This window comes from Artibeus jamaicensis, unplaced genomic scaffold (genome assembly GCF_021234435.1).
Source record: "Artibeus jamaicensis isolate MK-2021 breed Jamaican fruit bat unplaced genomic scaffold, CSHL_Jam_final scaffold_916, whole genome shotgun sequence".
Taxonomy (NCBI): domain Eukaryota; kingdom Metazoa; phylum Chordata; class Mammalia; order Chiroptera; family Phyllostomidae; genus Artibeus; species Artibeus jamaicensis.
The window spans coordinates 22,893,469-22,916,197 of NW_026522059.1; the positions used below are offsets into that span (position 1 = coordinate 22,893,469).

At 41.7% G+C, this 22,729-nt stretch overlaps 1 protein-coding gene across 5 annotated transcripts in view; it reads right to left on the reverse strand.

Moving 5' to 3' along the window:
- The window catches only part of OXR1 (oxidation resistance 1), a 361,535-nt gene that overhangs the window by 165,864 nt on the left and 172,942 nt on the right, over window positions 1-22,729 (reverse strand). For 4 of the 5 annotated variants that reach the window (XM_053660817.1, XM_053660815.1, XM_053660812.1 and 1 more), the window contains exon 3: window positions 7,415-7,611. In XM_053660817.1, coding sequence (XP_053516792.1) covers window positions 7,415-7,611 — 197 coding nt within the window. Of the gene's footprint in view, window positions 1-7,295; window positions 7,315-7,414; window positions 7,612-22,729 lie in introns of those variants that run through there. The other variant, XM_053660818.1, reaches the window with a different exon arrangement.

A 22,729-nucleotide genomic window follows, 5' to 3' on the forward strand; every position in this document is an offset into this window, starting at 1 on the left:
AAACTTTCTTGTGACCCAGAAAACATAAGGAATTATCAAACTGTCAGGACAAACTTCAAGACAAAGTCATTTTCCTCAAGAACATAATTTAATTTGAACCCCGAGAGCAAACACCCGTTTTCCTGTCTCACATATAAATGTAGTGACCTGGATGCCTGGATGGTTCTGCTGATTAAATCACAGGCACTTCCTTCCTGTGTTCACACGGAGACTCTTCCTCCTGGAAGTGAAGGTTCCTGTTCGGGGGTGACCTAGTTTCCCACTGTGGGACGTGCAGCCTCCAGCAAGATCAGGCTTTTCCTTTTTTTTCCCTCTTCCACTAATACTATTTTTACTTTAGAATTGATCTTTTTTATTATAATTAAAAAGCCTGCCTTCCAAATGAGAGGTACACAATTATTGTGATACTTTTAAAGCCCTGCTATATGGCAATTCAAAAGCAATAGAACGTCTCTTGTCTCTTTTCAGAGTTTCCAGACTAGTGACTATGTTTTAATTTTGCCAGCGACTCAGAAAAATTCCCAGGGGACCCCTAATTCTGTAGGCTCTCTTTTCAATGTGTAAGCTGCCTGGGGTTTGCACAACACAAATTTGTATTTAACTTGCTTCATTAGGCTTGGGATGCTGAAAGCATTCAATCCTGAAGGCGGGACAAAAGATAAGATCAGTGGATTTCATATTTTGAGATTTCATAAACCAGTGAAATTTGAGAAGAATAATTTGGGGACATTTCCCAAATTAATTTTGTTATCAAAAAATCAGGAGATTTTGTGGGAAGAAATCTTATTACGAAGACTGCCATCTGTGGTGATCACACTGCAAGGTTTTAAATGCAGAGCTATTACATTGTGTGCACTTGAAACTAATATAACATGTCAATTATACTTTAATAAAAAAGTGCAAAAAGAAAAAGAGAAGGAAATGTCTGTATACACTTATACACACACAGTGTACCAAAGCAGTACATATACTATGCCATCATTTTACAAAAGTCAGTTCATTCTAACACAAGGCAGAGATAAGAGAAGAGAGGAAGGAGAAAGGGGAAAGGAGGAAAGAGGGAGAAAGAGAGAACAGAAGAGAGGAGGGAGGGATCAAGGGAGGAAGAAAAGGGGAAAAGACAGTTACTTCAGTTGGATACATGTCATTTCATGGAGAACCAGTGTCCTTCTCCCAATGGGTTGTACCACCATCTGTGACATGGACGACTGCTTGGGAAAGCACTTGCTGAGCTTTCTGCCAATAACCTAACATCGTTTTTGTGTGTGTTTTACAGTAAAGAACTTGACCTGAAAACACGGAGAGGAGAAGCTCTTTACCATTCATTGGTCACTGTTTACTAAGCTTCTTCCCTGGACTTTTCCACCACTGTAATTATGAAGAAGTAACTTGACTTTCAGAGACTTTCTTGCACAGGGCGCTACGTGGTGACTGTTATATGTGTTCCACTTACCCTTTAGGAATGTCATAAGCCTTTGATGAGTTCAATTTGTTAGTCACCTAAAAAACGGACGAAGTAAATGCTAAAATGCTTTGAAATGTATTTAGGTTGAACAGATTGGGGAAGGTGCGGCCAGGATGAGGGGAGTTTGAATCCCACCATGAAGTTTACATGGATGAACATATTTTCGTGTGTGGAAAAGTGCGAGCTTTTCATATCCCTTAAATAATCCCAGAATGTGTCCATCTGACTATAACTGGAAATGACTATGTAAAGAACAGTGACTGGCTTGTCCTACCCAGCGTTTCGTAAAGAGAAGGTGTTAAAGTGAGATTAATATGAATATATTTAAAAATATAAATAGGTAGAGACTGATTCGTGAGGGCAAACAGGAGATTCAAAGGGCTGAGCAGGCTGTCAGCTCACATGACCAGGCAAGGACCGCAGAGGGGAGGGCCCCGCTGAAGGGCAGTCCCAGAGGTGTTACTCAGACCCCTCCAGCCAAGGAGCCCCCTTACTGGGCCTGCTTGGAATCTGTGTCAGAGGCCTGGGAAGGCTAAGCTCCACCCTTTTCTGCCTCTTCCACGAACTCGGCAGAGAGCATCTAAATAGCACAAGTAATAAAAGAGGACTTCGCTAACTATTTTTTTGCACGTATGAAGGTTGTACGATTGTTCTCTCATTCTCAGCAGGTATTCATTCTCGAAAGCCCCGAGGACACCAAAGCTCTTCCTGACACTGAACTCTTCACAGGTTCTCTCGCGGTGCCCTCCGCTGAGATGGGCAAGCCCACCAGCACGACCCCCACCGGCACCCCTTCCCTCCTCCTCTATCTCACCCTGACACTCATTTAGCATATACTATGTTCTAAGTGCCAGGATGAATGACATTAACAATGTCATTCCCCGTTCACAGGCACTGAGACCTGGAGACGGACATGCCAACCCGGGCGGATTAGGGGAGGGCAAGGCCGGAGGCCGGGGGAGCTTATGAGCAAGGAGGGCGGAGGGTGGTGCAAGGTGTCTGGACCCACGGAGCCAGTACAGAGCCCCTGAGTGTCGTTACATTTGGATGCAACGTCTCCATCTCTGTATCCCACGGCACTTGGAGCGGGCCTGCCCCGACCACGGCTGCCCCACTTGTCCCTGCCACAGCTTCAGGGCATCTGCCTTGTATTGTGCTCACTGATGTGCCCGTTTTCACCCAGCAATCCCTTCACCCACCCACATGATGACCACCTTGAACGCAAGGCTCTCTGGCTTACTTCCCTCCCTGTTCAGAAGAGGGTCCCCGATGAGGCATTTACATGTGGGCTCTGATTAGGGACTAATGAGCATTCTAGAGTTGTCCCACTTTCCTAACTGTCAGGGGAACGTCCTCCAAGGGGAAAAACATCAGCACCTGTTACTAAGAGTCACTGAAGCTGTACAGAGACACATGAGCTCCAGCTCTACATCCAGATGCAAGGAACAGATGTGACGTGGGGAGGACCAGTCTCCCCGAGGAGCCGCAAGACACTTCCAATCCCACGTGCCATCTTCTTCCCCAACTCTGTGCCTGCTTTACAATTCCCGGAGAAGCCCCCCCATGCAGCTCTCTGATGTAAAGGTAGCAAATGCACAGAGTACTATGAATATCTGAGTCTACTATTTGGTTTCATTTTTTGTAAGTCAGGACTATCGTTTTCAAAGGTACAGTTTCCTTACATCCATCCATTCAAACTCCAGTAGTTTTATCGAGCACAAACAAAAGTCTGAGTAGTGAAAAATGTTATTCTATTTCCATCTATTAATACTTACCCACTAGAGTGAGTTTATTGATTTGATGTTGTACTATTCTAGTTTTACTCAACACATTTTAAAAAATAATAGAATTTTAAGTATTTGAAGGACTTTCAATATCTAGGCCAGTATTTTTCAAACTGTAAACTGCATTCATGCAATTTAGCGAGCTGAGAATGCATTCAGAAAATGAAATAGTGTGGAATAAAAATGATCAGATAGATGGAAAGGGACACGTTTTAAGGAAATGCTGTCTGAGCTGCACAGAGTGGGCAAGGCGTGGAAATGGGCTGGGGCAGAATTGTAAGACAGTCCCAAGACATACAAGCCTGTCTCACCCCCAGGAACCCCAATGGGCATCACAACCATGACAACGCTGTGTTGAGTCTAAGCCAAGGACATCACGTGGGTGGTCCCGACCTGATCACACAAAACTCTTAAAAGCAGAGAGCTTCCTGGGCCAGGCCCCGGGAGACAAAGACAGAGAGTCAAATGAGGGAGGTCTGGCCCACAGCCACTGGCTTGAAGATGGAGGAGGCCACAGGACAGGGAAAGAGTGTGGCCCGTAAAGACTGAGGGTGGCCCCCTGCTTGACACCCAGAAAGCAAATGGGGATCTCAACTCTACAACAGCAAGGAACTGAATTCTGCCTGAAAGAAAGAAGAAAGCCTGAAGCGTTTCGTTCCCTGGTTGTCCTCCAGATGGGACCCCCGCCCAGCTAACACCTGGACGTTAGCCCTCCGACACCGTGAGCAGAGAACCCAGCCATACTGCGTGGAATGCTGACTTACAAAGCCATGTGCTGATAAATGGGGCTTGTTTAAAAGAGCTAAATTTGGGGCAATTGGTTTCATAGCAATTGGAAACGTACACAGTACTTCACATGGTCAGCTGTGCCAATAAGAAGGGAAGACGAGGAAAAACTCAGACACTGTTTTGCTCTAAATCTTTCCTGATACAGATGAGAAGCGTAAGGTCCAAACGTAAGGTAAATCACCTGCAGGACTATACAGTGAGTAACAGACACAGGGCAGAAAAAGTTCTTTCCTTTGCCAGATAAATTAAAGGCCTTCAATTTATCTGAAGATTCATGTATTTCACATGAATAGAGAATAGTTTTCTCCCTGCTTACACCAAATCAATAAAATTTTATTATGATTCTTGTAAAATGGGTTACTCTTTTATAAAAAAGTAATGATTGTACGCTGTGCCATTTTTTGCTGCTATATTAGATTTTTTTCTGTTACAAAGAAGAATTAAGCAGCAGAATTTGTTATCTAGATAAGGAGGGTATAATATCGCTTTCCTGGACTCTCACAGAAAGTATATCGCATACATATGTCCAGGAAGGATAAAAGCTGGGGGACTAAAAAAAATTTTAGAGAAGTTACTGTGGCCACTCAGCCACCAAGAGACATTTAAATGCCCCAATTTTTTAGTTATTTCTTTTTTATTCAAAAAAACTTTAAATCCCCAGACTCACAGCTTTAATTTAAATATAATATTTCAGCCCCGGCTGGTGTGGCTCAGTGGATAGAGTGCCAGCCTGCAAATTAAAGGGTTGCTGGTTCTGTTCCCAGTCAGGAGCACGTGCCTGGGTTGCTCGCTAGGTCCCCAGTAGGGGGTGCGTGAGAGGCAACTACACATTGATGTTTCTATCACTCTCTTCCCCTCTCTAAAAATAAGTAAATAAAATCTTGAAAGAAAATAAATACAGTATTTCACTTAAATATAGTACAGTACCTCATTGCTAAATTTAAGTGTAGTACTCAAATTGGCCACAAGAGGGCCCCCAGGAAACACTGAAAAATATCCTTCAATGAAAGGGCATATTGGCTGGTGGAGGGGTTAGTTGGCACCGTTTCCTTAAATAAAATTATCCGGGAATTGCAGTAAACATATTAATCCACTATATTGCTTGCAGAAACCCCTCTGACTCACCTCTGTGCAGAGGAAGATGGTATCCTTCTAAGCGACACAGCCAGCTACCTCTAAAATGTCACAAGTGGTTAATTTCAGGTGCAGTGTCGGCTGCCTCTGACTCATGTCTGCCCTAATCTCGCTAAGGTTCTATGTCTATGAAAAAACGAGTATAACGCCTACCTCTCAGAGTTGTTCTGAGAGTGAACTGAGATAAAAGAAAGGAGTTTAACTTGTGCCAGGCATACAGAATGACCAATAATGGTAATCTCAGTTGTTATTGTTCATTACCAATAATAGTTCAACTGAGGGATATTGAAATAGATTTGTTTTGTGAAAACAAAACAAATGTTTTGTTTTCATTTTACCATGTTAACACATGTTAACATTTCATTTGTTTTCAAATAAAAACAAGATCATTTGTTTTCAAATGATCACATGGCTGCAAACATTTCAGCCTTAAAAATGTTTCCAGATCCAAATTAGTAGAAAGGTTACATAAATACAATAAAGTCCACAATTCAGATGTCCATGTTACCATAATAAACATGCCACTGATATTGATTATTTGTCAATTTGTTTCAAATCCAATAATTAAAAATTACTAGTGGTAGAGCTAATTAAAGAAACTCATAGTTATGCCTTCAGTCCAAAGGCACCATTTTGTGGGGCCAACCTGGTCAGTAGTTCTCATTCTCATTTTCTCATCTTTGGAGAATGTGAGTTTGTATAACAAACTGTTCTCTGAAAGCAACATGCTGAGTCTTCTTAGCTAACAAATCCCAAGGGCAACAGAAGGTTGCGGGCATGTGGAAGGGCAGGAGGAAAGTAAACTGAAAAATGGAGACACAACGATGTAAACTTACAGGCTTTTTTTAGTTGATTGATTTGTAGAAATCTGCTATCATAAGTTTTAAAAATGGAAATATTCACTTGTCTATACTGTCTTTTATCAATTTCCATTATTTGACTATTGACATCGTTAAAGATGTCACGCACGTTGCTCATTGAAAAATCAGACTAAATATCTTAATCCGGAAAGAGAAAGCCTGAGAGAAGATATAGGAAGAGTGGACACATAGAATATTGGGAAGGGAAAATACTGCCATGCCTACATGGATGGAGGCATCTCTTCAAGCTTGAAGGGAAGTAATTTAACCCAAAACCACAGGAAAATGGCTTGACAAAATTATAAAGAAAGCTGGTATGGGAATCAATGAGAAGTCTGATCTCCTGATTATTATTTCTAGCTAGGGACACTGAAATATCTGAGAAGAAAATTTAAACATCCCATATGGGGCTGTAGGGCTAGTGGATACCAAATAAAACATGACCTCTGTGGTGTAACTTTGATAAACCCATTAAGACACCGTATCTACTATTAAGGTTTTTGGATATGACTGAACTCCCCCAGAATGAAATAACACATAAGGCCAAAGCACCCACCCTCTTCCTGGGTAGATTTCTCTTCTCTGTGTATCACCCTCTACCATGTATGATACATTTAGCAACTTCTGTCTCAGACCTAAGACACTGACAACTGTTTCTGTTACTTACAAAACAAGGATAAAGGCACGATGGACAAATACTGGTACATAAAAGTTGATAACTCATTTATGTTAATGTGATACAACAATGCAATTAGATATTAACATTTATACTTAGAAGACATTATTCTACATGGAAAAAAAGGGACATTAACCCACAAGACCCTACCCACAGACCCTTTCTCTTGATGGGCTCTGGGTGTGAGTCCCTCCCTCTAAGGAGAAGTGTGTGCGAGTGCAGAACAGACCTAGCTGCCACTTGCTCTCTCTCAGAAGGCAGTGACCTCCTAGTAGTTCCTTAGTGGCTTTGTCAGTTACAGGCTGACATCAACACTGTCTCAACGTCCTGACAGAATAGGGTCAGAGACCCGGGAGCCTGGAGGGAAAAAGAAAAGAACAAAAACCCAAAACCAAAAATGACGCTGGCCGAAGAATGGCGAAAATGAAAATGGCCCCACCTAAGCTTCAAAGCTGGGAAACCACACACGCCACGTCCTCCCCTTAGGCCAGATACAGAAGCTCCTCCAGCCTGCTCTCCTATTTAACTTTGCTGAGGTTTTCAGTACATTTCCGTCTCCATGGTCAGACCACATCAGAAATGCTCACCCATCAGAAAGACATGTGCATTGTATGAAGAAAGGAGCATTTAACTCCAGAGCCACACATTCACGGCGCTCTCCAGACAGACGCCATCTAGTCACGTGCACAAAACGTGTGGTGCTCACCAATGGTGTAGAACCGCTTCAGTTCGCTCCTGCGGGAAGGATGCTTCTGTGTGTTTGCTGAGTTGTTCTGCTCTTCTTCAATGATGGGCGTCTTGGGTGCAGCGGGCTTGCTGGCTTGTGGCATTTGCTTTCCTGCCCCAGCCAAAGGGTTGAGGCCTGCGGCAGTAATATCCACTGACTGGGACTTTTTCTTCAACCTACGGGCAAAGAAAACCACACGCTGTGACCACTGACTCTTGGGATAAGCTTGTTTCACCTCCATCTCCACCATAATTCTTTCTCAACAACTGAGTTATGTTTGGCCCTGAAAGAGAACAAGTTTTATTCAGAAATTATTGACCTTCCTGACAGGATTTTTAATTCTTCAAATATTTCTGAAATTAGTTGAGAAAAATAAATCTTCTGCCCTATCATTTTAAAAGTTTTCACTAAAATATATTAAAATGTAAGGTGTTAAATCAAGGACTTCTCTCTTTTTTTTTAATAATGGCAAACTAAAATGCGATGCCAAAGGAAATGCACTTGGCTATTGCTTTTCGTTTGGAAAGGAGTATTCTTTAACGCTATAGTCAAGCAGTAGTTAGAAATAAATAATTGCAACCCAGAAAAGGATAATGATGTGATTATCTGGGTAACCGGAGGCAGCCGGTTCGCTAGTTATTCTACACCAGCATCTCAGCTGTAAAAATGACATAGAGTTCCTATCATTTCTTCGGATACTCTCAGTGACAATAAAAGCATTGCTCAATGTCCACCGTTTAAACAGCTGACACCAGGCCTATCCCAGAAAATAAAAAGCTACCCATGAAACATTTTTCTCACTCATGCATGAGAATGTTTCTCCTGGTGAAAACATCATGGATAAATGATATGAGCTAACTTCAAATACTTCCAGCTCCATAATTTGATATTTGTAGTGCAAGTGAACTCTAAGCTCAGCCTACTCTTGGGCCTTGGTCCATCTGGAGGCTGATGTTGCATCGTTTTGTTCAACACCAAATCCCTAGAGCAAACAAGTTCACAGTTTCCTTTATTAATTATGGCCACCACACCCGAACATCTGCAATTTTCTAAAGGCTCTGTACATCGGAGGCTTTTTTCTATTTTCTGGAAGTACAGTATATTGACTTGCATTTTCGGCTCCACTCTGCGAGACTCAGCTTCAGTGTGGGCCCCTGTAGAGAGCCTCTCACGATGTGAACCTCGATGGCCCTGCGCCACTCTGCAGATGGGGCCGCTCATGATTAACTCTCAGGGGGCTTCTAGCACTCCAAATTCACCAGGGCAAGAGCTTCATTAAGGGGATGGATCATTTCAATAGTAAAGGGTTCATTACGAAAAGCAGTGTTTACTCGATTTTAGTTACTTCATTATCGCCTGTATGATTTCTGCCACATCTATACATAACCTCTTTTACCTACTTAATATTTGTGAAAACTGACTTGCTTTATCCAAATGGCCAGGAAATACATTCAGAAGTGCTCAATAGTGTTGGTCACCAGAAACGTAACATACCCACCAGGATGGCTAAAATGTAAAGACATGGCATTAAGTGTAGCGACAAGGAGCAGTTAGAATTCTCTGACAACGCTGGTGGGAATGTGAACTGGGTCAACCACCTCAGACAAGTGTCTGGCTGTATCTGCTTTGCTGAAGGTGTTCAGCCTTTGACTCACCTCTTCAATTCCTAGGACATACGCTACACAGATATGGATGTGTTTGCCCAAAGACACAGTCAAGGATGTTCATAGAGGCCGCACCACTTATAATACACAACTATCAAAAGCAACCCAATGCCTGCTCACAGTAGAAATGAACTGTGATAATGCTTATAAAATGGGATTTTATACAGCAATAGACGTGAATGAACCACAACTGCCTGCCACAACATGGGTGATTTTTTTTTTATCAGAAATCATGCTGGGCAGAAGAAGGCAGGTGCGCAAGAGTACATGCTGTGTGACTCGACTTACATCAAGTTCAAACAGAGGCAAAACTATCTGTGATATTAAAAGTGCGTGTATCAGAACTATTGGGGAGTGAGTAGATTGATGGAGACATAAAAGGGTTTCTGGCATCCTGGTAGGTCTGGATTCTTGGTACCAGGATGTATTTACTGTGTGAAAACCTAATCTATGATTTTTACAGTTTTTCTGGGTCTATGTTATACTTCAATGAAGTTTCATAAGAAACTGACAGACTGTTCACCTTACTCATTTACAATGAAGATTATAATCTAGTTACTGAACAGCTTATCTGCTACAAAAAGGTGACGATAAAAAGAAATAGAAGGGCATTGTGGCCTCCAGCCTCCCGAGACAGCTAGAGCAGAGTTAACCTAAAGGACAATCCTTCCCTATTGGGGATGGCCACTCCTCATCACCATCCCCCATCCTTCATGAGCTCAAAGGGACGTCATTCATCCCTCCAATGGCTGCCGTACACCACGTGTCTGTTCTGGGCACAGGGCGCTCCGTGAACAAAACCGAGAAAGTGTCCGCCATGCTGGAGTCCTCATTCTTAGGGAGGTAGACAGGTAAAAAGGAAATGAACAAACTAATGAATAACAAACCAAGTAGTAAAAAGCACAGTAGGTTAAAATAAAGTGCAGTAAGAGGACCGGTGAATGAGGGAGCGCATGCCTACTCGCACACAGAGGAGAGCGCAGGCGGGGCTCTCGCACCCTCACACTTTTGAGAAGAGCCCTGAAGGAAGGAGCCAAGAGCATGCCTGGGGGGCAGCACTTAACCTGCTTTTTGTGTTAGAGGAACAAGGTGTTGGAGCAGAGAAAGGGGGGAGTGAGAAGCAGGAGGTGAGGTCAAAAGATGGTGCTGGGGGGCAGTGGACTGAGGGCAGATCCCATAAAGCTTCAAGGTCATTGAGGACTGAGGCCACCAGAGGGTTTGAGCAAAGGAATCATCATCCAATTGCCATGTTTTACAAGACTCAATCTGGCTGCTGTGTGGAAATTAGGTTGAAGGCTGGGGCGTATCCAAGTTAAGCATGCTCCATGCAAGGCACTTTAAGGAATAGCCACCAAAAGTCACCTCGTGAACCACACACACTTGAGGAAACATGGATTTACTTTGCCCAGTTATCTCTGCATTATTATTTCTGTTTTCCCGGTAACACTGTTCTTGTCTTAGTCTGGAACTTGCAGGACTGGAGCTAGAAGCTGTAGTTGTACGACATGCCACCACGGAAGGCATTGAGATTAATAGTGAGTCGTTAAGAAAAGAGTTGCAGGTCAGCAGGACAATAGAATTAATTTGTCCCAACATGGCTTTCCAGAAAAGCAACTTAGACACACAAAGACTAAGACTACACTAAAAATATCATGCTCAAGTCTGTAAATTCTAAGAAACTACTGATAGTCGACCATTGGTTCACCTACAAAAATGTCAATACTCTATAGTTCATCCTGTAAACTTTATTTCGAAATTAGGATTTCAATACAAAGCATATTTTTTTGAGAGGAAGGGGAATAGGGATGTAAAGAAAAGCTACTGAATTTACCGAAAGACAGCCAGTTGCTCTCCAGTTCTTGGGAATAATTATTTTCAAAACATAAGTGTGACAGGTTTAATCTCAAATTCACATAGCAAAATATTTTATCAGCAGAAACTGTATTTTATACTGACCCGTTTTAGAACTGATCAGGGTGACTAAGGTCTCATATTGGAGACTTTGTTAATTACAGGCTATGTAATGACTTATATTTGATAAGAGCACCAGCTAATGTAATTTATATGATGGCTTATGCTTGACAATATAATTAACGAAGTTCTACATCACTTCAAAATGTTTAAGCGCCCCAGAGTCTTTCTACCACCTTTTTAGAATGAGCAAAAAGCATGGCTCTGGTTTCCAAAGGTCAAAGGCAGGCAAAACATGGCCCTCTGGCATTTCCCACTTTCTGCTTGCCCCTCCCCAGTAGAGATTGGAAGGGTAGCGTGTCCTCACTGTGGCTGCCACAGTCGGGAACGTTGCTGATGGGTTTGCTGGCTTGCTTCAGACAAGACTTGCACTTTCTTAGAAAGCAGAACTGTGTGGGTAACTGAATTACTCCCTTAAAGATTCTAAAAATGACTGCTGCAGTTGACAAGGAAACCCACTAACTGCTACCTTCAATCTCCAAATTTCATGAAAGGAGAAATCCCTCTGAATTTTGAACAATGCCTTCATTAAACATGAAAGAAATGTAAATATAGCAGAATGGAATATGTAGGTGTACACGAGATAAAATACCCATTGATAATAAATGAAACACTATCAACAGAGACTCAAACAACCTCTTCACAGGCACCAAAAGGAACTTTGTATTTCCAAAGAAAACAGTGCTGACATCTTGGACACCGGGAAAAGAAGAGAGGTAGAGAGGCCGTCTCTCTTGGCGTGACTCCAATAGGCAGATGTCTGGCGTTTCCTAATTTTTGCCTTTTCTCCTTGCTCCTTTGGAGCAGATTCCTACTCTTCCCCACATGCACGCCAATGTTGGTAATAATGTCCAACACTTTTTTGAGAGTCAAGAGCCTCATTCATAAAATGGGGGACAGAACATGCCCAGAAATGTTCTGAGGACTAAGAAAACCTCCTCTGAGGAAATGCTTAGCATGCCACCTGCGCAAGATGCTGTCGATAGATACAGGGTCCAATCTCTTTATAAGAGGATGTAAGGCATGACATAATTTTGTTCTTCAAATATTCAAGGGATGCTGAGGGAACTGTCAGCCTCTCAGGATCCTTCCCTGCTGCACTACCTTAGATACACATTGAACTTGCATGGGCTTCACCACATTCTGTGCACAAGTTTCACCTGTTTTGAAGCGTAGATTTGGGGGGAGGAGTGGGAAGTAGTAAGAGGACAAGCTGAATGGGAGTTCTCTGTGTTGTGTGCAAGGTGACATTTCTACTGTGAGAGTCGCCAACTCTTTTGGAAAATAATTCACCAGTACTTCACTGGGGTGTATCCATCTTTTAGAAAAATCAGTGTGGGGTTGACTTAAAACAGCAAACTCATAGGCAGAGGTTGAGACCAGGGAACCATGAGGAAGTGAAGACAAGAATTAGTGAGGCAACGTGGAGGGTTTTTGACTTTCTTATTTTGTAAAAATAGGGTTTGTGCCAATTTCAATAGTTCTCCCACAGGCAGGAGAAGGCCTGTAAGGTCAGCGATGGATGTGAAATCATAGAAACTAGAGAAAAAAAGAAGGGGCAGAAACTTCCTATGCCAACCAATTCAAACAGTTACTCTGGTAGTAATCAGCTACATTTTCTGAATTGTATTTGTGTATAACTTATTTCTGCTTTCCTAGGAACATAAGAAATCTTCCACTCAGTATTGTTGGGTGGGATATATACATCTTTTGGCTTCAGTGAGTTAACGGACATCCCACAGCCCAGGTCTGCACCAGTGGTGACTGAACGTGGTTTTGCACTGCCTACAACAGAGGCTTCTCTCAGGGGCCTGGGTCGGTCCTGCATTTCAACAGCTTTCACCAGGGAGAAGCTTTCTCTAGGCTTCTTACTTTTAGCCACTTGTTACTATCTGTTATTTATTGCCCGTCATACTCGTGGTCTTCCCTAACCTTTACCTCTCACACTGTGGACTCTCACCTTCTACTGATCTCCATCCTTCCATTTAAGTCATAACCAAATGACGCTTTTCATTTCTGTCTATCAAGCTCTGCACCTTTATTTTTATTAAATTAAAAATATGTTTATTGACTTTAGAGAGTGAGGAAGGGAGAAAGAGAGAGAGAGAGAGAGAGCAACATCAATGTGAGACAGAAACACTGACTAGTTGCCTCCATTTGCATACTGACCTGGGACCAACTGCAACCCAGGCAGGTACAGGATAGTGCTCCAACCAACAGAGCCACACCAGCCAGGGCAAGGCTCTGCATCATTAAATGGTTTTGTCATTTTGTCTAAACACCACATGATAAAACTCTACCTGAAGCCTAAACTAATTCCTGATGTGACTTATTTGCATAAGACAAAATGTTTTCAATTACTTTGAGTTCTTAATTGGAATCATGTCTTCTATCATGTGGAATTCAAACTGTACCTGCATTATAACCACATGTTCCTGAGTTCTGTAGCTACCTGGGGAAAAAAGAACCTTCTACCATCCACTTAGTATAGTGTCAGTATACCTCAGGCAACTGTTGAGAAAACCTATACCATGTTTTATATATTCTAAAATATATACTAAAAACAAACTATAGTATAGTGGAAATATTCCTTAGGTCATAGGAACTTAAGGTAGCATAACATTAGCATGTAAGAGCTACGCCTTCATATATTTGACTGTGAACCTTGAGAATAACAGTGGACTGATTAAGACTAAGACACGGGGCCAGAGTTCCTAATCTGGCATACATTTTTTTAACTTAAAATTTTTTTTAAACTTAAATTTTTATTTATTTATCTTCAGAGAGAGAGGAAGGGAAAGGGATAGAGAGGAAGAGAAACATCAATGTGTGGTTGCTTCTCACGTGCCCCCGTACTGGGGACCTGGCCTGCAACCCAGGCATGTGCCCTGACTGGGAATCAAACTGGTGACCCTTTGGTTTGCAGGCCCACACTCAATCCAGTGAGCTATACCAGCCAGGGCCCTAATCTCATATTTACTAGCTGTGTAACCTTAGTCAATTTTCTTAACCTCTCCTTGTCTCTGTTTTCTCATACGTAAAATGGAGGTATTAATAATACCATGTCGTAAAATTGCTGTGAGAATTAAATTAATATTTATAAAAACACTTAAGAGGCTTGGATGCAATAACTATCATATATGCTTTTGCTTTCAACAAAAATGCAAGCAAACATGATCACTGAGCTCTTATAATATACAGGGTATAGGCCACACACTATATCTACATTATTTCACTTATTGATCGTATGTGCCTATGAGGTATGTATCGTATGTGCTATTTATTGAGAGGTCAGTGAAGGTTTAGAGAAAGTGATAAGGCTAAGAATTAGGAAAGCTGCACTTCAACAGGGACATTTTGACCAAAATGTCACATTTTGGAATTAGGAGATGAATTTCAGCTTTAACCCTTATTAGCAGTGTGACTTTGGACAAGGACCTGAACTGTCTATGTCTCAATTCACAATGGCACTGTTCACCTACTTTAGCAAGAAGTTATTGTGAGCATAATATGAGTTCATTTATGTGAAAGCATTTTGTAAAATTCTACAGAAATCTACAGTACCGGTAGTAGCTATACAAATCCACACTTTCCCGTTCATTTGTTGCCTACTTACAAAAATGTGCATGTTACACATATCTACATGGATACATGTGAATGGCTGCGCCCCAAAGACTCACGGCTTGTCATCCTTCCCAGTAATTTCCAGCAAGAAGACCATCTGTGGCCACACAACTTATTACTGTTAGCAGAGCTGTCTCCTTGCTTCCTAAAAGAGCTAATGTAAGGGTATTTTCTCAAGCGGTAAAGCTGCTGAGAATGCAGGCTGTTCCAAGTTGGATACTGTGGCTGCTGCAAAAACGTCCAGTCACTCACAAAGAGCTTCTGAGAGCAAATGCCTAAAAAATTTTCACATGGCAAAAATTAAGGGCTTTTGTTACCCTTCCTGTACAATCTGACTACAAATCAGCAGCTAAAGACAAACCACAAAATCAGCAAAAGTACAAGCATATTCGGAAGTCCAACCAGAAGAAATAAAAGATTGGAAACCAATGTATTAAAACCAGAAAACAATCGGTTGGGATACAGAATGTGGCAGTTATAGCTTGCTCTGTAATCACTGGGGCCGTAGTACTATTCTTTATGTCTCAAACAGCAGAAATACAAGAGAAAACCTTATAATTCCATACCAATGCTAATGTTTCAACAGCAGTGCCCTTTTGGAGTGTACATTGGCTTGGAAGTTAATGGGATCCCCAAAGTAGGTACCTTGTTATAGTAAGACATGTTCCTAGCCCTGTAGCCCTTCTAAGAAATTTATGTTTCCCTATTTTGGAAATCTGAAAACAGAAAATTCAAGAATGAAGCCACAGGTGCAATGATATGTAGGAATGGTCTGCTAGAAATTCTCTGCTTAAATGCAATTGGATCCAACTCTGTAAAGGGCAAGGCCAGTGTTCGTACCATGAATTGTAGGAAGTATACATTATTTCATTGCTAATATATCTAATTTTCTTCTAGAAATGCTAAATAAAATCTGCCTTTCCAGAGTTTCGTGAACCTAATATAAATGTTAGCATTTCTTACTGAACTTTTATGAAAAAGACACCCAAATTCTTGAAGTTTGTCAGCTGCTTTCTATCTCTATGCTTATACCAGCCCAAAGAAAAGAGGTACGAGAGAAGTAGCTTCTCTTAGGAGTCCTCACCACCAGATCAACTTAATTCCTACATTCACAGCAATCCTATGTATCCACTGTATTATCCCTAGGACTTAGTATAGCTCTTTGCATATAGTAAGCACTAAGTATACAAATCATTGAATGAATGAATGAATGAATGAATGGCTTCATCATGGGAAAAAGCCACAAGAAATAACACAAAAAATGCAAGCATGTGCATATATAAAAACCCATGAAAATAATCTAAGAGAATAATACTTTGGACAGTTTGGTTGCTCATATTATGATCTATGTAATACAGTCATGTAACACAGACTTCATTCCACTGTATTATAAAAATGTCCTTTGAGCTTGGGCCAAGGAAGTAGTTCCATCTCCATGAACAATACTATGATAAATATTTCACTTTGTTCACAAAACACAGCTTCGTAATTTATTTTTTTAAGCTCTAACTGGCTTTATTCAACAAATAAAGATACGAATTAGGCAGCACTCCATCTAGTCAACAGAAAGGTGTTCCCCCAGCTTTGTAATTTCTAAAGAAACACTGTGGCTTTCATAAATTGACACCCTTATGCAAAAAAAATTCAATGTTGGCATGGAGGAGTGAAAATAGCAAGGACTCTGGAATCAAATATTTGGGTTCAAGGTCAGGATCTACTGCTTTTAAGCAACCTACTGATGAAATCAATCAACTATTGATTAGAAAGTTCTACTTTATGTTTTTTGAATATTCATTAAGAATTTTACATATTATCTTTCTACTACAAAATTTCAAAACATTGAGTCAAATAGTAAAATTTTTAATGAGCTTCCCCTTCTGTGTACTTTCCAATTATACCTCTATATTGCAAGCATTAACTTTGAAATTATACATATTTTCAATTTAATTCAGTTTTTGCCTTGGAACGTCAAAGCTTTTCAACTAGAAAATCCTGAAAGTAGAAAACCATTATGCAAATCCAAAGTTAGGGCTTGAAGGATCTGGAAGTCAAATTCTTGTAAATGTTGAACAGTCTTCGGCAATAACTCCCAGTGATGAAACAATTATATTACCTTTTATGAAATGATTTGTAACATGCCATTGCCACAAGGATTGCATTCTGTTTATTCAATTTAGGAGAAGGAATCAGAATAAAGACTATTATGAGACTTTAGGTTTGTATCCAACATTCCTGGTTAAAGGAATCTATATTTTACAGGGTCTATTACAAACTGCCTGTATAAAGCATATGGACTTGCTGATTAAAATACAGCTTTGCTTATGCACAACATAAGGCCACCCCAAACTTAACAATGACAGCTTCTGCAAGTGATAATAATCTGGGCCAAAGCCCAGTGGCTTATACTTAAAATGCCAATAGAGCCCACCCAACCTCCCATCTTCATTTCTTCACGTGAAGTTATGAGAAACAGAGAAGGAACTAAAAAAAAATATGGGCCTCCTATTTACATATTAGTTCAAGAGTTTGATAGGAAACATCACTCTGGTTAATCCACTGCCTTTGTCTTTCACCACCTATGGTCTCAACCTGTACGTGGAACCTATCAACAAAACAAACAAGCAAGCAAAATAGAACCAGAGACGCTGAAATAAAGAATAAACTGACAGTGACCAGAGGGGAGAACTAAAGAGCGGGAAGTATCTCCCTCCTTGCTGAACCACTCCCACCAGCACTCAGCCCGGTGCTACCAAGTGCCACCTCTTCAAGGCCTTTTCTTCCTAAGGCCACACCCCATCTCTTGGGTTCCCCTCTCACAGCACACAGCTCATCTCTTTGTCACTGCACTGCCTCTCTGACCCTGCGTCACACTCATGCCTTTCACAGGACAACTCACAGATTTTCAATCACTTCCTGTCATCACATTCAAAAGGTACCTTCTGGTTTTTCATCTCTCTTAACCTTTTAGTTGTAGGATGTGTGTGTGGAGGTGTTAAGGCCATGGACTCTGGAGTTCAGATTCCTGGGTCCAAAACTTGGCTTCTTATTAGAAGATCTTGGGCAAATTACTTACTCTCTCTGCAGTTTCCTCATTGTAAGATAGGCTTAATAACAGCATTTACTTGGAAGGATTATTAAAAGGATAAAATAAAGCATCGTCCCTATAAATATTCAGCATGCTACACACTGGAACATATAAATCCTCAATTCTTTTTTCATTTTTTTACAGATTTTATTTATTTTATTTTTAGAGAGAGGGGAAGGGAGAAAGAAAGAGAGGAAAACATCAGTGTGTGGCTGCCTCTCACACGTCCCCTACCAGGGGCCTGGCCTGCAACCCAGGCATGTGCCCCAACTGCGAATGGAAGCAGTGACCCTTGGGTTCTTAGGCCTGTGCTCAATCCATTGAGCTATACTAGCTGGGGCTTCAACTCTTTTTTTTAAACAGGCCTCTCTACCTTGAAGCATTCTACCTTACTGTCCCTAATGCACAGTTCTTCTAAGATTTCTTTTTTCACTCTTCCTCGAGGAATCTTTTTGTTTGTTTGTTTTTCCAGTCAATCCTATATTTTGGGATATCCAGGGGCTATTGGAGCTGGGCCTCCCTTCATTCCCTTGGGATGTATATTTATATGCTGAACACTCCCGGGCTTATCCCTCCACCCCAAACTGTTCCCTATATAGCAAACTGAAATATCGATGGTACTTGTTACTGGGTATTATCTGTTACCTAGGGCCCATCTTAAATTTAACATCCCTTAAGTAAGTTCTCGACTCCTAAACTCACCCCAACCTTTCCTTCCTGTGGTCTCTGTAAATGCTACCACCACCTACACAGTTACCCACCCTCACAGTTAGTAAGGGTAAAGGAAGCCAAATATTTGCTGACGGAAGAGGATTTGCCTTTGGGTGGCAGACACACAATGCAATATACAGATCATGCATCACAGAAATGTACTCTTGAAACCTATATGATCCTATCAACCAACGTCACCCAGTAAATTTAATACAAATATATAAATATTTTTAAAAAGAAAGAAAGAGGCTTGGGGTAGAGTAGTACCCTTTAAACAAGTGTTGATTTGATATACTGGCATTGTGCTAATGGGCATTTCACTCCTGCATTTTCCAGCCCCGACGCTTCTGCAGGTGGTAAATTACATTAGCAGAAAAATCAGATGGAGAATGAATGCAGAGAAGCAAAATACCACACACTAACAAAGCCAGAAAAAAAGTGCAGTGGAAAAAGATGTCCCTACATATGTTCATTCCTGATCTCAGTAAGGACAGAGAAGCACCAAGATAATTCATCATTAAAAAACAAGAAATAAAATTTGATGATGGGAAAAGGTAGCAATCTATATTCAATTGGAGGACTTTTTTAATCTGTAGGAAACCCAACTTCAAGCACTTAACTGTTCAGTGGCAGGAGTGGAACCAATATTTCTTGGACTCAGGCTCTACGTTAAATAAACGACCAACGGCTGCCTTTAATCCACATGCCATGAGCTACTTGAGCTCAGGGACTGTCTTCTGCCTGTTTGAACCACCAGCGCCCTCCATCCCACCAGGCACACAGTGACCAGCATTAGAAGCTGGACTTCACTGAAGGATAAATCGAACCACCTGGTACAAAAGCCATAAGAAGGGCAGCTGTAAAGCCTTCTCAGGAACACCTGGCTGCTTTCCATCACAAACCTGATGAAGGCCTTACAGTTCTGTTCTGGGCTCCTTTCCAGACTGGTGATTGGACTACACTCTGTGTTACCAGGAACACAATTTGATGTAAGACACTTCTCCCAGCCCTCATCATTCTCCCTGGTACAATGCTGATGGTCACTCCTGTGATATTTGCCTAATGAAGTTACACATCTTTGCGTTCACCAGATACCCAGTGAGTCTTTTCTACATTCAAAGCACCACACCGTAGTCCCCCTTATCTGTGGGGGATGGGGTACAGGACCCCAGTGGATGTCTGAAATCGTGTATCATACCAAACACTATATATTACAGCTTTTCCTATATATACGTATGCTTTACGGCTTCCCTTTGGCATATCCAAATTGTTGGTGTCACTCCTCTCGCACTTGGAGGCCATCACTAAGTAAAATCAAGGGTAACTCGAATACAAGCACGGCCATTGTGCAACAGCTGATCTGGTAACAAAGACAGCCACTGAGTGACTACTGGGTGGCGGGCAGCCTGTAGAGTGTGGAGGTGCTGGACACACGGATGATTCATGTCCTGGGTGGGTGGAGCAGAGGGCATGAGATTTCATTACTTTCCTCTGAACTGTGTGCAATTTAAAACTTAAAAATTGTTTATATCTGGATTTTTTCCATTTAATATTTTCACATCACAGTTGACCACAAGTAACAGAAACCATGGAAAGCGCAGCTGTGAATAAGGAGGCAACTATTCTCCTAGACACCAGGGGGCTCGCTTGCTGGGCATGAGCACTCTGCACTTTGTTAGGTGTTTGAAGATAACTCTCTTGTCAGGCCGGATAGTTTATGGGTTATGTGTAGCCCGCTCCTCACTGGGGATCGCTTATCTGCAGTTTCTTCCTTTTTGGTGAATGCAACTCTTCCCACTGGTCCCTAATAGTTCCTTCCCTAGCCCCCAAGTACACCCTCATGTTCTTTCTTCTGGGGTTACCTCTCAGCCCCCAGCAGCCCCATGGACACAATCTAAGACTCTTCCAGGCCAGATCTCTTTCGTATGACCACATTTTGCCAACACGAAGCAAGAAGCCTTTGCCCCATAGGTTTTGGCACACCCACGACGTAGCAGCTCTTGCACCCCCTTGACAGATGCTCCCGCAGAGATAGTTCCTGCTCGCCATGATTTCTCAGGGTGGGGTCAAGCCTGAGCCACTGCTCACACTGGCTGGAGGTGGGCTGTCAGCTAAGGGTCACAAAATCAGGTCCTGACCACCAGTTTTTCCAACCTTGACTTGGTGGTCTCACACCTCATTCTGAAGTGAGGGAATAAAAGGTGCCTTCTCAGTTCCAGCTGAAATTAAAAAAAATAAAAGGTCTAATTTTAGCTTCCTGCTACATATGCAATTCATCTTCATTAACCTTCCTGAAAGTCACTGCTCTTTAGCTAAGGAAGGGCTGCACTCGTCAAAGAAGGTGGCGATGAAACAGAACCATCCCTCTAATTCAGGGATGTTTGTAGTTTAAAATTACTTATATATTTCTCAATTACTTTCTATATATTCGAGTTCAACACATTATGGTAAGTTGCTGGTGATGAAAAAATGAAAATGGTTGCTCTCATTCCGAACATAAAAAAGCTGGATTTTCAAAACACATTTATAGAAAATCATAAGTACTCTGGTTATAAGAGGGTAATCCTTCCCCAACCTTGAATCCTTTCCCAGATTTGCCTATAAAAATTTCTAATATTTATGTGGATTTATTTCTGATTACATTTTACTTAACTGCTAGAAATTTGATTTGAGTATTTCTGAACTGTGAGTCATTGCTTTTGGAAATAATGAGAATGTGAAGAGTGAGGTTGAGGTTAGAAAAAAATAGGCAAAAATAGAGCAGAAGGCAGGGATGAGATGCAAGTGAGCTTTTCCTGTTTTTTTGTTTTGTTGTAGTCAAGAAGCACTGGGCTGAAATGAGGTGGTCATGTTTTCTCTTATCAAAGTGCTTTAAAAACAAAGAAAGAACTTCTACCTATTACCAAAATGTAACAAAACATAAATACATTAGATCCAAAGTGGGAAGATGAAGTCAAATTCGGAATAAAGAAGGGCCTGAGTGGAACCAGTTCAGCCTTACAAAACTCTGAGGCCATCCTGACTCACGCTCTCATTTTGCCATGAGTAAGAAAAAGTCAGGTCAGCATGCACTGCACACGGGCACTTGAGAACCAGTGGACCAATTAGATGATCTCAGATTCTGCAGGCAACGAATTTGCATTGCTTTGAACTCCTTTATGCAGATCCATTCCTCTTCTGCCTCTTCCTTTCTGATTTATAACAGAAGGACAGATTTTAAAACAATTTTCCAAGCCCTGCATTTAGGACCAGCTGCAGAATTTGTAGTACTCAATGCTAGGAATTCACCATGGTGACAGAGCACGGAATCCAAGGGTGCAGCCCTGTGAAGTGCAGGCTCTGGGCAGTTGCATGGGCTGCACATCCAGAAAGCTGGCCCAGCCCTGCCCACATTGCCTGACGTGGTCCCCCACACCGATTCTCAAAGCACAGCTTTGAAAAATGATTCTTCAGCACACAGGCATCTTACATAGTGAGAGAATTTTAGAATAACAGTCCAACTTAATAAACTCTGTTACTGGTCAGTAAATCCTATCTTGCAAGTCAGAGCTCAGACCCAAAGTACTATAGAGGATTCATTTAAATATTGTCTTAACCTTCTGGCAGTTGAATTTTCCTTAGTTTAAATTAATAATTGTGTCTCTAGGGCTACTGTTGGAGCTTAAGAATAGTATGCTACATGCATGCTATTTGATCCAAACCACGTGGATGGTTCAAAATAATCTCCGAGTGGAAAAAAGGCCACGGAGAGTCCGCACCTCTGGGGTGGGAACTGCTGTGGGGGAAGCACACTATTTTCTCCTTTGCACAGAGCGGGAAGGGTTTCAGTGGTGGGATGATTACTCTGTGGCAGTACGGACCATCAGGGTGATTTGGAGGGTCCTGGGAGGAGCACTCTGGCTACCACTCTCGGCTGACCCAGCCTTCTTTCTTCTTTATGCCAACGTGCCTCCTCCTGTTGCTTCAACTCCTTCCTCCCACTCAATCCATTTTCCATACAAAGAGCACAATGCCCCTCTTTTGATGGATAAAAGACAAATATAAGTTGTGACACCATAAAAGTGCTCGAGGAGAACATAGGCAGGAAAATCTCAGATATTCCACACAGCAATATTTTCACCAATGTGTCCCCTAGAGCAAGGGATAGAAAGGAAAGAATAAGCAAACAGGACTCCATCCAATTTAAAAGCTTCTGCATGGCTACAGAAAACATCAGCAAAGCGAAAAGGGAACCAATCG